The sequence below is a fragment of the Alligator sinensis genome, unplaced genomic scaffold, assembly GCF_000455745.1.
Source record: "Alligator sinensis unplaced genomic scaffold, ASM45574v1 scaffold30_1, whole genome shotgun sequence".
In the NCBI taxonomy this organism is placed as follows: Eukaryota; Metazoa; Chordata; order Crocodylia; family Alligatoridae; genus Alligator; species Alligator sinensis.
The window spans coordinates 2,009,286-2,025,328 of record NW_005842060.1 but is presented as its reverse complement, the minus strand read 5'-3'; the positions used below and the strand labels follow the sequence as shown (position 1 = coordinate 2,025,328).

The 16,043-nt window shown below is 42.1% G+C and overlaps 1 protein-coding gene across 1 annotated transcript in view; it reads right to left on the bottom strand.

Moving 5' to 3' along the window:
• WDR36 (WD repeat domain 36) overlaps window positions 1-14,306 on the bottom strand; it is a 69,349-nt gene extending 55,043 nt beyond the window's left edge. Inside the window, exons 1-8 of the mRNA XM_006023119.3 lie at window positions 14,301-14,306; window positions 12,964-12,991; window positions 10,802-10,902; window positions 10,232-10,349; window positions 8,667-8,799; window positions 5,852-5,906; window positions 3,499-3,631; window positions 1,640-1,815 (exon numbers count right to left, since the gene is read on the bottom strand). Of these exons, the coding sequence (XP_006023181.1) occupies window positions 1,640-1,815; window positions 3,499-3,631; window positions 5,852-5,906; window positions 8,667-8,799; window positions 10,232-10,349; window positions 10,802-10,902; window positions 12,964-12,991; window positions 14,301-14,306 (750 nt within the window). The remainder of the gene's footprint in view (window positions 1-1,639; window positions 1,816-3,498; window positions 3,632-5,851; window positions 5,907-8,666; window positions 8,800-10,231; window positions 10,350-10,801; window positions 10,903-12,963; window positions 12,992-14,300) is intronic.
• Between the last annotated feature and the right edge of the window lie 1,737 nt (window positions 14,307-16,043).

Genomic DNA, 16,043 nt, shown 5'->3' with positions numbered 1-16,043 from the left:
AATATGACCCATCCACCACCACCCTCTGAGTACGACCCTTCAGCCAATTTGCAATCCATCTGACTGTGTAGGCATCAGTGCCACAGTCGCCTAGTATTTATAATGAGGATGGGGTGGAAGACAGTGTCAAGGGCCTTGCTGAAGTCCAGAAAGACTACATCCACAGCGACACCTGCATCCAGTTTTTTTGTGACCTGATCGTAAAAGGCAATCAGGTTGGTCTGACATGACCTGCCCCTAATGAAACCGTGCTGGTTGCCCTTGAGCATCATCCCTGATGCCGGCCCATCACAGATGTGCTCCTTGATGATCTTCTCAAAGAGTTTCCCCAGGATTGAGGTAAGACTGACGGGCCTATAGTTGCCCGGGTCCTCCCTCCTCCCTTTCTTAAAGAGTTACCCCAGTGAAGGGGTGGAGTGCATGGGGCTAGCTGCTGGAAGTTCAGTGAACGGCAGAGTCTCCAAAGGGTGAGTGGGTTGAGGCCCAGAGAGGGGGCAAGTGTTGAAACCCCAGGAAAGGAACAGTTAGGCCCAGGTAAGTCTTTGGACGCCTGAGGCTGCAAGTGGGCCCAAGGCCGAGTGGGCAAGTAATTGACCCTAGCAAGGGAGAGAGAGTAACAAGTTATCTGGAGAGGGGCTTGGGTCAGAGCTCTGCCCAGGGCTAGGTGAACTGTCTGTTCACCATTCAGATGAGGGATGCAAAAGGGCCTGAGAGGCTGCGCGCTGGCCAGCCAAGGAGTGCGAGCAGGCAAGCCTGTTGGCCTATGGGAGCCACTGAAGGGAGCAGGGCAGGGTGAGTGTGGCCCAGCGAGGGCCAACATGTTAAGAGGCCCGGTGAGAGCGGGTGGTGTGAATGAGGCCCAGTGGGGTAGAGTGAAAAGATGAACATATGAAACCAAGCAAGGGGCTGAGTTTCGCCCAGCCATGAGCCAGAGTAAAGAACAGCTCAAGAAAGACATCTGCGAGGCATGGGACATGATAAGGGAAGGTTGGAATTGTGTGTAAACCCCTAGCCATTGGGGTCTTAAATGGGCAACCTCTCACATATTACAACTATTATTATAACAACAAAGGCATGACAGGCAAGACTGAGCAGACTGCCCTAAACAGGAGTACGGGCTGGTCCTGTGACTGGGCCCTGAGAGTATGCCCCCTGTCACAGTCTCCAAGGTCTCTTTCCTGAGTTGTAAAAGGTAGTACAGAACCCAGAACTGTTTATATATAGTTGAGGTTATTTCTTCCCCATGCACATTACCTTGCACTTGCGTGGACTGAAGTTCATCTGCCATTTTTTTTGCTCACTCACTTAGCGTAGTGAAATATTTCTGCCACTACTCTCCATCACCTTGGGACTTGACAACCCAGAATAATTTGGCCAACTTGGACAGCCCATTATGCACCCCCATTTCCAGGCTAATTGATGAAAATGCTAAACAAAATTGGGCCCAGCACAGATCCCTGCAGGATCTCACTTTTGACCTCCCTTTGTCCTGAAAAGTGACCATTTAGCCTTACCCTTTGCTTCCTATCTTTTAAGAGAAAATCTATGCAAGTATCCCTGTTTGAAGGACCACTAGGGAGAACAATATTTACATATGAATATATTGGAAATACAATAGTTAATACCAGGCACAACTTACCCGTATAGCATTATCAGCACCATTAGTAATAAGAAGTGGCTCTCCGTGGACAAACGACAAACCAGCTATTGCTGTGGTGTGGGCATTTCGCATTTGACTAATCAGTTTCTTCTCTTCCAAATCCCACAATGCAATGTGTCCAATAGGGCTTCCAGCTGCCATGACTGGATGTCCATCTGATCACAAAATTATAAACAAGCTTTTAAAAAATAAATCCTATGAACTTTATATACTTTAGAGGTGATGGAAACAAATATTTAGATGAAATGTTTATTCTTAACTAGAGTGTAAAATTAAGTGTCATTTTATCAAAACATTTTAATTGCAGATAAAGCTGCATGTGTGACAAACAGGACTACACTTGTGCCAAGTAGCCTACAGATGAGTGAGGATGTTTGGAAGATGCGAATAGATGCACCCCAGACTAAAGTGGCTAATTTACTCAGGTTAGTACACACCTCTACTACGGAAACTGTGTTTTTTAAAAGCATTTATAAAAAGTTGAGTTTGATCTAGTGTCACACCAATCTCATCTCAGTTTATCACAATGTTTTATTCACTACCCATATAGTTACATTTTATGCAACCACTTTGGAAGTACTGTGCAAGTGTAACATACCTATCACTACTGAAGCTGCACTCTTTTGAAGATACCACCTACTGTAATATTTAGCTAACTTGGTCATCTTGGCAGAGAACATGGTGTCTAGGTCAGTGAACTACAGAGTCTGAGTACTGAGGAAGATGTCTTCTGCACAGATATGCTTTCATAAACAAACGGACATACAGGTTGAATAATATGGGTGCCAGTACAGTCATATAGGAGGCTTTTGCTTCGTCTTCATAAGCCTGTTTTATTTCCTATGCACAGTCTCAACCATCAAACAGTTCTGCAGTATCTACTGGGCAATTTGGTAAAATCTTGGATGTTTTGGTACACCAATCTTTTGGTCAAACTCTGACCTAGGCAGTCATCAGGTCCTAAAACATAGTTATCTTAAGCTTCTTCTGAAAGCCCAAATCAGTGTAAGTAAAGAACATCAGATCTTGGTACAATGTCAAAAACCCAACCTGCTCAACTTTTTTAATGTTTTCTACCTCTGCTGGTAGGTGCTAGAGGATGAGGTGTTTTAGTACTTTAAAGCATACACATATAGCAGTAACATAAGCCAACTGTTTGCTGTACCAAGAGGGTATTTTGCTGACTTTAGCAGGGTAATGGCTTCAGACAGGGACCAGAGCTTCAAAAGCTTGCCCTTTCCAATAACTCATATGAAGAACTGGAATAGCCAAGAATGAGCGCACAGACCAAGCTATCTCAGGAGCTCCAGAAAAGCGTAACGTGCAGAAAGTATGGCAAAGCAGTGAACACTGGTCCTTGTCAGGAAAAGTTATGATCCAGTCAGCAGGAAAAAAAATGAATAATCAATGAATCCTCAGCACATGGCTAATGCTAATGTTAAACCCAATACAATGCTACCATGTGATTTTCAAGACCAGTGTTTTTACAGTTTCCTCACACTTTACTATGCATTAAGAGCATCCATGTGGGAAGCTAGTGTGGAGTACAGTTAGAGCACCTTAAAGTCACACCCTTGCTTACTTTGCAGTAGCTTTCCCAAATAGATTCATAGTAACATTTAAAAATACTCTTGGTCTTTATTAGACTTTTCCATTGCAATATTTGCAATTCTTCCATTGTTAAAAAAAATGATTAAACATCTACATACTGCAACACTACTCACCTAAATCTCAACAATATTTACGCAACTTTTTTTTCTCCATGTTTATACTTTTCAATTAATACTATTGTTTTAATTAAATTAGTACATACAATGGTTAAAATTGCTAAAATGTACCTGTTCTGAAAGAGATGGTTGTAACAGGACCCCAGTCTTGCTGAAATTTCATCAGCGTCTCATCAAACTTAATATTATGCACAATAATATAACCAGACACAAGACCAATTGCCACAACATCCACTGCAGGTGCCTAAGAAGAAGAGTTAAATGGATGACAAATTAGATTCCTTGCCAACTTTTTGCATGTTAAAAGGAAATATGGAGAAGTTCTGTTGGTTGCAATTTAGACTTGCCAAGCATTCCTATGTAACAATTGAGGCAGCAGTGCTGTTGACCCAATCAAAACTGCCTGCAATTGTACAGCATAAATTCACAAGAAATCCAATGACTGAAGTAGATTTATTTCAAATTAACCCCAGTAAAAGTGAACTAATTTCACTCTCTGTGTTGAGGAGCAACAAGAAAGAAGAAAAAATTCTATGCATGTGCAATGAATGAGGATAAAAACATTATTTTGATTTAGCCAAAAATATGTCAAATGATTCAATTTAAGTGATTAAATGCATCTAAAATAATTAAGATATTTGGTATAAAAATGACTGCTAGATATACTTTTATTTTTATAAAAACTGATCTAACAAGCCTAGTAAATATCATATCCTTCCTTTGCTTACTGTGCACAGCTACCCCATACGCTGAAAAATGTACAGAAACAATATGAAATTATAATTGAATTAAAAAATGTACAGAATGCCCAAGCTGACATTTCTTGTCTCGAGTGCCTCAACTTTGTAAACTTCACATTTTTTATACAACAATTACATTTTACACAATGATAAATCAAAGTCCACAAATTTCTCCCGTCAGAAATGTACAGTTACATCAAGTTAATAGCAGATGCATGTAGGGTTAAAACAACTATCAATTAAAATTTTAGTTTAAATTTGTGATCAAGTACTTGCTAAACCTTACACTAAAAGCATGTTCACAAGCTCCCCATGATAGGTTGCAATACCAAATATGCTACACTGCTCTGCACAAGGCTATCCTCTGAACTGGAAGCAATGTGAGCATATTTGTGCAGCACTGCAGATTAGCTGATTAGCCCTGACACAACACTGCTGATTAGTCCACTAGTAACAGAGTGCCAACATAGTTACGTGGCTTCTAGTTCAAAGGAAGCCTGTAGGGCAGTGATTCTCAACTAGGGTGCCAGATCTTTTAAAAGGTGCTGCAAGATGTAAAGAGGTAAGCAGGCAAGTTAAGTAGATAAATGTATGCTCAGGCTTGTTCCTGTCTGAATAATCCTTCATCCCTACTGCCCAGCCCCTCTGCAAGGAGGTAAGCACTATAATATATATATAAAAAATTTTTAAACTGGATGCCACTCAATTTGCAGAAGCTATGGAGGGGTGCTTCAAGTCAAAAAAGCTTGAAAACCACTGCTATAGCGGTAATGGAAAGCACTGTTGCCTGGCACAGAAAACTTGCAACATAAATGTGCTGGAAGTTTCCTACAACATGAATGCATTTACGTTAACCTAGAATCTGACGATTTGGCAAGTCTAAAGGAAGTCAAGAATAGATTTGCCGTGTTGTACTTATTTTTTATCTCAAATAAGCATATTCTGCTTGCAGAAATTTGAATTTTAGGTTTTAAATAATGCTGCCAAGATTTCAGGGGGAGGGCAGAAAACCCACCTCTGGCAGCAGGGTGAACAGAGATGGCATTAATCACCATGACTGCCTGAGCTGCTGTGTCAGCTCAGGCAGTTGCAGAGCTTAACACTGCCTCATTCACCCTGCTGCCACTGAAACAACTTCCCAACGGGGATAACAGCTGGGATTTTGACAGCGGGGCAAGCAGAAGAGCCACCAAAATGAGCACCCAGTAGAGATCTGTACTTGGGAGTTTGGCAGTTAACGCCACAACTGTTTGCTCCACCACTGAAACCGTAGCCTTTCTAGAAGCCCCAAAAGCTAGATGACATGGGCCAGATTTAGTTCACAGCCTGTATGTTCGGCTGTTTTTTGCCCAGCTTTGACATTTGATACTGGCTCTTTCCAGTTTGGCAAAAATATTATTTTGTGTGTGTGTTTTTTAAAGCAAAATACATTTCAGAAACAAGGCACTGGCAACATAACTAAGCTCATCTGTAGTAGGTCAATATTCTGCAAACAGCCACCTAAACAGTCTTTAATCACAAACATACCTAATGGAACTAACAGAGCTACCTGGTAGGGATTCGCAGAGCTGTTCCCTAAGACTTCATAGCCCTCAAAGTAGCGTATTTTTTATTCTCTCTGTACAATATGTACTGATAGCACTGAAGTACAATATTTTACGTTCTTCTAAACTGCTGTTCTATATTTACCTTGTATAAGCCAACAAATTACCCAAAATACTAACCTGTTCAAGAGTTGTCACCCCAGAGCCCCATCCAGGAAATGAGTGTAAAAGTTTGCTGCAAAAGGAAAGAAGATATTCTAAAACTTTCATTTTGATATGGACTTTTTTCTGAATGTATGGTTAACAATTACACGCACAAAGCAGCATGCCACTGAGAAAATGAAGGCTAGCAGTTAACATTAAAAATTAATGCACAGAAAAGAGAAGTTCCATGCGGACAAAATCCAAACTCAACAACAGTCAGATGAGACACTGAAAGCAATACAGCCATGTTACCCTGGACTGAGCACCCTACAACATCAGTATCTTGCTTCTTGTACCCAAGCTAACTGTTTCAGAAAAATTTTGGGAATCTGCACACTATTGCATTAGACTGTATAGTAGATACACCCAAAGCAGATGTACAAAGAAGTAACAATAATGGCACTGTAGTTAAAGGATTAAAAATACGTACTTTCATTGTAAGCATCCTTTTCATACCAGTTAAGACCCTGATTTCTAAGTTTGTCATGATTTTTAATCGGCCTCAAATAAAAAACTATAACAAAAATACTTTAGTCTATCAAAGTTCAGCTGCTGTTTATAAGCTAACTAAATCTTTAGCTTCCCAAGATATAAAAAATAATCTGATTATTTTTTGTGGCTAGATCATTCTAGGTCATGGGTGGGCAAAATGCGGCCCGGGGGCCAGATGCGGCCTGCCAGGCCATTCTATCCGGCCCACGGGGCCCCTAAAAAATTTAGAAAATTAATATTTATCTGCCCTGGGCTGCCTGTTATGTGGCCCTTGATAGCTTGCCAAAACCCAGTAAGTGGCCCTCTGACCAAAATAATTGCCTGCCCCTGTTCTAGGTAGATACATACTAATCAAATAGAGGGCTCAACATTACACTGAAATTCCATAGTCCATATTGGAACACACAGAAGCCAAGCTACATGATAGTAAGATCATTGAAAGTGCATGCAGTATATTTTGATGCACCATCACCAATTTGATTCTTACACTGGATAGGAAGTTCTGTTTTGGTAGCTTTCTTGTAGTACCCAACACATCCAGCTTTGAATCACATGATGTGCACACAGCATGAATTGTAGCTACATATACACATGCACAGTGTAGCTATGTGGGGATATACAATATAATTACTCTGTTAGGAAACTCAGGATGAAAAAGAATACTAGCTGTAGCCATTTCTGACCTAGTTTTAAAAATTTAATTTTAACCTTACTGTTGTGAAGATATAATTAATATATTCCAATGAAGAAACAAGTCTGCAGACACATATAGACCTGCTGCTGAAGTCTAATAACCCAATGTTGATTCTATTTACATGGGAATGGAAAGTCCTAAAATACAGCCAGGTTTCTGTCCTAGAGGAATGAGAAAGGGGAAGGAAGAAAACTGTGTAGAGTGTACAAGAATTTCACAGTGGAATTTTTTTGTGGTTTGGCAAAACAGCATAGAGGAGATGCCAATAGATTTATCATATGAATTAAAGGACCCATACTGCAAATCACACGAGAGACAAAGGACTACCAGCAATGATTATAGCCAATGCCTGTGTTACTGAAAGTGCTCATTTCACTTCACTTTCTGAGATTTTTACTTTTATCTGTACAAATTCCAACCTTATACCCCAAGGGCTCTTATGATGTATTTGTGTTTGAAAGCATCCTTTTCATGCTAGCAAGCTGGGGCACAATAAAAGTACAAGCAGTTCTCGACTTAAGACGTTTCGAGTTACAACTAATGGCACTTAACAACATTTATAAACTGACACCTTGTTTCAACTTTCTGACATCGGTTTTGACTTTATGATACTTGATCTGACCCCACGCCACACCAGTGAACAAGTTTGCTGCATCACCCATCTTCCTGGAGAACATCTGTCCAAACTTCCTTGGACCCTTTCCTCAAGTAAGCAGACAAAACTCCAGAAAAACCTGCAGCCAAGACTCCTGAGAAGACTCCAGCCAAGAGCCCTTCAAAAAGCCCAGTAAAGTCACCTCAAAGAAGTCATTCCAAATTAATGAGATTGCTATTTACCATATAAATACATTAATGTAGCTCTATTACTCATCTATAATTGACTGAGTACAAAATTCTGGGTTATTTTTGGTGAAAATAGGGTATTGGGCCTTGGTTCAGGAACCGATCTGTCTTTTATAACATTGTTCCTATGGGAAAATTGGTTCTGAATTACGACGTTTTGACTTAAGACATGGTTTTCGGGAACCAATTGTGTCGTAAGTCCGAGGACTGCCTGTAACCGAGTTGAAAACAGGGTTGGATATTCAAAGTCTTTTCTCCTCCCTGGGTTTCTGTAAAACTTGCGTGAAAAAACACAGCTTGAGCCAAGGTTATGCAGGGCAGTAGGGCCTGATCTAACATGGGACATGCACTGTCTCTCAGGCCATAGTAGTCACATACCAAGTCCAGGACTCTGTGCTGCGTTTGGATCAGACCAAGTGGGCCAAGTCTGGCCACACACCAACCCTGTGCACAGTTCCAATCTACTATAGTTGGGAAAAGGGGATTCCTCATGGGTCTGGAAATTTGGCAGTGGGGAGGTAGGAGGGAGGATGCGGTGGTAGCCTTAAGCACTGCGTGTTGATCAGAATTATGAGTAACACGTTTGCTTAATTCTGAAATATGAGCAATGCTTTTACTTCTCATGCAATTAACAAGAAAGTATTAGGGACACTTCCAAAGTGCTGCTTTTTTTTTTTTTTTTTTTTAAGAGATGGTTTTGTTTATTTAAACATCAGAGACCAGTTCCACTTGAAACATGAAATAAAGAAAAATTAATCTTACTTGGACTTTATATTCCACAGCTGCAAACTTCCTTGTTCACTGCCAAGGAGAATTTTATTCAAGTACGTACTTGGATGCATAATTGCAGAAACTGCAAAAACAGCCTTATCAAAATTCATTTGTAGGTATTCTTCTGCAGGCACAAGAAAGTATGTTAGTCAGCAGCCATTACAAATATGTCAAGCTGGCCATACCTTGAAAATCTAAGGTAACCCCAGTAAAAGGGACTCCTTGCATGAAAGAACTGGCACCATTAATATGAAGCTAATCCACTTCAGGACACAAACTAATTCACAGTAGAATGGCTTTTATTGCTAGTGCTATACCAGCATAGTTACGTTAGCAGAACACCCAAGTTAGATGTGTATGGACCGCTAATCACAAGAGTTATTCTGCCAACCTCTATAAACAACACACCATACCTTAAACAAGGAGTGCACAACATCATCCCACAGGCAAGCTACAATTCTTTACTGGACCACTCATTCACTGATATTCCAGAATCAAAAACAGAAAAGGATTTGAGAAGCAAAACTAAGAGTGAAATCACTCTTTACCATGGCAAGCTATGCTCTGCACAGCAATTTGTTAAAGTGTACATGTGCCTGCATGTATAGTCCAGGTTCTCACTTGCAAAAGTGTTGAGGGCTTATGTCTGCACTTGTGGCAGCTCTCCACTGGAAGTTGTAACTTGAAAGTGATGCTCTATAGCATCAATTGTGCATCCCTGAACTAAACTGATAAAAGCACTCTTCTGTCAATAAAGCAGAATATTTCCTAAGGCCCAGATCCTATCAGGACCTAACTGGACGTGAACATGATCACAGTCCACCCTGCGTGAGTCCCGGCAAAACAGGCAATATGAAAATGGATGTGCCCTCCCACCAACTCATTGTTTTTTGTTACTTTGTCTTAAGACTAAGATGATGGCATTACAAAAGCAGAATGTAACAGGATCACACTTGGGCACATAAGTGGAATAGGACCTCAACCTAGGGGTTCAAAGGACACGGCCACAAGGCCGCGAAACTGATTTTTCTTTTCCAGTCCTAAAAAGCCCAAGGTATGCGGGCAAAATTTTAAAGAGTTGCTCTGGCACAAGCAGCCCAAAGCAGAATGGTATTATGAAGAAGCCCTATCTTTTCCCAAGCAGAACGTCTCTTCCAAGTAACAGGCTAAAGGATGCTAAAAGAAAACTAACAGAGTGTTTGTGGCTCTTGATCTTTTCCTTTTGCTGAGATCAAACAAAACAGTCTTCAGGCTACATGCAGCACAATAGGTATTAAGAAAATTTTTTGAAGATTCATTATACCAAAGGTGCTTTATCAGAGCCTCCACAAAAAAGAAATGATAACAGAAGACAGAAACGCTACATGAATGGACCTCTGCCCCCTTATGGTCCCCACTGAAGCCAGTGGATCTTTGTGTAGGTGTAGCAGTCCATTCAGAAAGCCTACTGCAGGATCAACATTTCAGCTTTAAGGTACCTATATTACCGACAGTAAAATTAAACCATCTTCTGGACACTGTTTGGATAGAAACAGAGTAACAAAATAGTCTCTCACCTTCTGACTGTACATCCCAAACAATAAGAACATTATCAACATCCACAGAAATAACATGATCGCCAAAGGGCTGCAGAAGGTGAATGTCTGCTTTATGGCCTTCATATATGTGAACTACCTGCAATTTCAAAGTACATGTTTTTCAATAAAACTTATTTGGACATTCCTCTGTTTTTAATACATTACTTGAAGAATAATGCATTCTGGTAAATATATATTTGTCGATGTGTGTAACTTTATAGTAAGTTCTATTTACTAAAAGTATTTATTTTACAAGTTTTATGTAAGATACCTTCCTTTAGGCTAAGATAGTGTATTGGGGGGAAAAAATCTTTTTCCACTGTGTTTTAACTTTTGACTTCTGAAGAGCATTTCTTAGCCATATAGCACATGGTTACATGTCCATCCAAGGTAGAATTTATTCTTACACCTTTCTTATTACCATTATTGAGACTGTGTCTAAAATTAATAAGATTTAACACTTGTGGATACAAGCTAGTGATTTAACTTAGAAAAACCAGGACTAAACAGCTATAATGTATTATTAGGAACAAATAAAAAGATAAAAACCTCTTTGTTCCGAGCAAAAGCATGTAGAAGACTGCCATATGAAGCAAAGACCAACATTCTGTCCGCTGCCAAACAAGTAATGTCTTGCAATAAAGCATTACCTATAAATCAAAAAGGGGAAGGCTCAACAAAGTTCATGATAAAAAGTGCATTTAATTTATTAACAGTCAGGATTGCAACCTTCCAATAAAAGAGGAGTTGTGACATATGGCAAGTTCACAAGAAAACAGATAAAAGATAAAATCTTTGTGCAACATATGGATTAAGTATGACAAGTGTTTTCCCAGAAATAAAAAGTCAAGAAATATATGGCCTGTAAATTAAAGCAGGGCTGTTCAACTGGCAGCCTGTGAGGGGCTAACATACAGCCAGCGGGCACCTGCCACTCCCCTCACTGCTTTCGATGCAGTGGCAGCTGGAGGCTCCAAGCATGCAGGCAGCAGATTGCAGCTCTGCCTCAGGTCCGGGCCCAGGCCCATCACTACCCCAAGATCCCAAGGTCTCCCCAGCCCCACCCACCCACGTCACTCCTGAATGCTGCTCCCCACTGGCCCGTGGCCCCATCCAACCTGCTGGGCCAAGTGCCTTGCCCACGTGGGTCCCATCCCCCAGTGATAGGTGCATGGCAGATGAGCTGGGGTGCCCAGGAAGTGGGGCCAGGGCCAGCAGCAGCAGCCAAAAGGAGCCACCACTGCTAAGACTGCTGAGAAATGGAGTTTGGCTGCCATGCTGCCCCAACCCTGCTGCGTACCCAGGAGCAGTGGGACTGGCACATGCGCCACAGCCAGGGCTGCCCCTGCACCTGAGAAGGCAGGGTGGAGGGACTCACTGTGGGCCAAACAAAAATCCCCTGGCAGGCCAAATCCAGCCTGAGAGTCATATTTTGCCCACCCCTGGGTTAGGGAACATATAATCTGCTCACAATTTTTTTTCTTTACCCCGGCTAGAAAATTACAGGAAAAAAAAACAATGTTTAGGTTGCACAGTAAAGCAGTAAAATGTCAGAACTAAAGCTGCTTGTGGAACTTTATTTTAGTTCCCTTGTGGCAATGCAATATGATAGCCTTTATCCAGAAAAGGGTTGTTTTTCACACAAATTTCTTATCTCATTCTATGAATTCCCTGGCTGAGTGAGTCTTGCATTCTTTGCTGTTAAAGAATACAACTTGAGCAGGAAGGAAGATAAGTGTGTCTCTAACCTGACACAGTATGTAAGGCATTCTCCTACGATGTGGAAAACAAGCAAATGAACCCCGTTATACTGGTCACATAACTAAACCCAGGTCTTCAACTACTCACTGAAATGCTTTAATCGCTAGGACGTTACCTAAAAAGCAGTCAGCACCCCCATTACCACAGTGCTCAGCTACCTTAGTTAAATAAAAAAAAATCACCTCTTCTCTTCTTGAAATTCCCTCTCCCCTTCTTTATCTGTATGATTTCTGCTTCAGTTAACAGCCTTGCTTATTTCACAACCCTAATTAATTCTTTTAGCTCAGGGGTAGCCAATCTGTAGCAAGGGTGCCACAAGTGATACAGGTAGCCCATGTGGCGCACAGCAGATCAGGGAGGGAGCAGGGAGCACATTAGCAGATAAGGCAGGAAGCAGAAAGCAAAAGAGCAGATCAGGCACAGGGAAGGAAGAAGAAAGCAGAGCTGCAGATCAAGCAGGGAAAAGGGATCAAAGTGGCACTTGGGGAAGGTGTGGGGCTAATTTGTGGCATGCCTGCCAAAAGGTAGGCCCCCACTGGTGTAGCAGTGAATGAAGCAAGAAAAACATAGTAAAATGCCAGCTGATTAAAGACTACATCACAATACATACAGCCAAGAGGAGTGAATTAAGTAGGACAATGCTAATTCCCACTTCGATCCCAGTTCCAGCTACAGTTATTCTAACATCTGTGAAATGAGATTATAATGCAAAACTTAAAATGCAATACATTTTTAGAATTTAAAAAGATATTTTGAAAAATTTTAGTTAGATGCATAAATTTACAAATTCTAATTGTGTGTGTGCGCGCGCGCGCGCGCGTATGTGTGCGTGTATATATGAATGATAGTTACATTTTAAGTATATTGCACCAGCAACCTTAATTCTGGCATTTTTTAGCTTGAGTCTATAGGCTTTACCCATTTGCATAAAATGTAGTTTGCATACTTACTTACGGCAACTATACCAAGTTTCTTTACCTGCAAAAATAAAACAACAACAAAAAAGTCTTTTAACAATTTACTGCTCAAAATTTACTATAAAACTAATCCTGTATTCTACAAGTAGAATTATTCACAAATTAGGTCCTCTTGCAGGTCACGTGGCAGGGACCAGCACTGCCCTGCCACGCGACCTGGCTCCACAGGGCGCAGAGATCCATGCCACGGGTCTCCCTGCCAGTGCTGTCCACCCCGAGCAGCCCCACATCACTGGGGCAGCACGTGGCGGGCAGCAGCAGCAAAGAGACCCCCAGTGCAGATCTGCCCCCTGCAAAGCTGAGTTGTGCGGCTGAGCAGCAGCGTGCACCTGTTTCCCTGCAAGCCCAGCTCCGAAGTTCTGAATTTTTCTGAAACATTTCTGAAACGTTTTGGATGCCTTGTTTCATTTCGGAGATGTTTCAGAGCCTTCTGTTTCGATTCGGATTCAGTGTTTTGGGTGCCGAAACAGCCTGAAACACCTCCAAAACGAAACAGCTGCCGAAATTTCGCACAGCCCTAAAAACCCCAAAATATGAGAACTTATGAACCCATGGATGTAGGTTCCCTAGCATGCCTCATGGTTAGCTGACCACATACGTATTAACTCAGAGCCAACAAGGAATTAAGTGCATGGCTAATGCTGGCAGACAAGGTTCCTTGGATGAATTTGATATCTTTTATTAGACCAACCCAAATAGTTGGAGAATAGTTATTAAGCAAGCAAGCTTTCGGGTTCAAAAACCCTTCGTCAGGCTAAGGAAGTTTCAGCAGTTGGTGTGTGCTCTTCCTGGATGGAGTTGAGCATTTAGGTAGGCCCATCTGGCCCCAAAGTCTACTAACATACTTCAAGGTAAGCATATGCCTAGGTGCTTTGCTGGATTCATTCAGATTTCATGATATCCATGTTCTATCCCTATTCTAGATCCCTCCTATAGCCAAGTTACTTTTGAACCTGCAAATTAAATCCTAGTATGCATTACATATTTAGATCTAAGTAAGGATTTGGAAAGATGCTCTGAAAGATTTAATTTGGAGGTACAAATTCATATATTTTTAAAAACTGATATAAACGTAAGATTTGAATAACCTTATTTAATAATTTGGTTATTTTAACCCCATTCAATTATGAACTAAAGTGTAACTTGATCTATGCAGTCAGAAGCATGTTGTTCAGCTTAGCAACTCCAGTGTTAGTTTTGTTCACTATTCCTTTCCTAGACACTGGGGAGTTTTTGGTGATTTTTTAGTGCTGGGAAAATAAGGAACTAACACACGCCCTCATCTCAGAAACACTGCACCATGCACATACCCCCATTATGTGCAGACTAAAAGTAACTTACATGTTTGCTAAATTTCTTGCACAGTTCAGACTCTGCACCCAAGAGTGCTGAGAGAGTTGGCTGATGAGACTGCAGAGCCATTGGCCATCTTCCTTAGAAACTCATGGCTATCAGGAGAGATCTTGGATGACAGGAAAAGGGCAAACATAGTGCCCATATTTATGAAAGGGGAAAAAGGAGGATCCAGGGAACTACAGACCAGTCAGCCTCACATCACTCAGTCCCTAGAAAATTTATGGAGCAGATCCTCAAGAAATCCATTTCTAAGCACTTGGAGAAGAAGGTGATTATGAATGGTCAGCATGGTTTTATCAAGGGCAAGTCATGCCTGGCCAACGCAACTGCCTTCTATAAGATGACTGGCTCTGTGGATGCAGGGAGTCCAGTGACTGTGGTGTACCTTGATTTTAGCAAGGCTTTTGATATGGTCTCCCACAACATTCTTACAGGCAAGCTAAGGAAGTACAGGCTGGATGAGTGGACTGTAAGGTAGACAGAAAACTGGCTGGAGCATAGGGCTCAGAGAGTAGTAATCAATGGCTCAATATCTAGTTGGCAGCCGGTATCAAGTAGAGTGCCCCAGAGGTCAGTCCTGGGGCTGGTTTTGTTCATCAATGACCTGGGAGACAGCATAGAGTGCACCCTCAGCAAGTTTTCGGATAACACCAAACTGTGGGGAGTAGTAGATACGCTGGAGGGTAGGGCTAGGATTCAGAACAATCTCATGAGGTTCAACAAGGACAAGTGCAAAGCCCTGCTTTTAGGATGGAGCAATCCCATGCACCAGGACAGGCTGTGGGCTGACTGGCTGGGCAGCAGCTCTGCAGAAAAGGACCTGAGGGTTACAGTAGATAATAAGCTGAATATATGCCCACAGTGTGCCCTTGTTGCCAAGAAGGCTAATGGCATACTGGGCTGCATTGACAGGAGTGTGGCCAGCAGGTCCAGGGAAGTGATTCTTCCCCTCTATTCAGCACTGGTGAGGCCACACCTGGAGTACTGTGTCCAGTTTTGGGCCCCCCACTACAGAAAGGATGTGGACAAATTGAAGAGAGTCCAGAGGAGGGCAACAAAAATAGTGAGGGGGCTGGGGGACATGATTTACGAGGAAAGATTGAGGGAACTGGGCTTCTTTAGTCTAGAGGAGACTGAGAGAGGACTTAATAGCAGCCTTCAACTACCTGAAGGGGAGTTCAAAAGATGATGGAGCTGGACTGTTCTCAGTGGTAGCAGATGACACAAGAAGGAACAACAATCTCAAGTTGCAGCAAGGGAAGTTTAGATTGGATATTAGGAAGAATTTTCTCACTAGGAGGGTAGTAAAACACTGGAGCAGGTTACTCAGAGAGCTGGTGGACGCTCCATCCTTGGAGGTCTTCAAGACCTGGCTAGACAAAGCTTTCACTGGGATGATCTAGTTAGGGATGGTCCTGCTTTGGGCAGGGGGTTGGACCAGATGAGCCCCTGAGGTCCCTTCCAACCTAAACTTTGTAGGACTCTATGACTAGACACCCACCGCGGGCTTATCCCCCGGCCAAGTGCAGCTCTGACCTGCTGCTGACCCAGTGTGTAGGGGAGCCAGGACACCTGGGCTCCACCCCGCAGGGGAGGGGGGATGGGAGTAGTGCATCCTGGGATGTTGGGGGACTGCAAGTTGCTGTTTTTCTCTCTGGGGGCCAGGCCCACGCTGCCGTCACGCCAAAGCCAGAGGG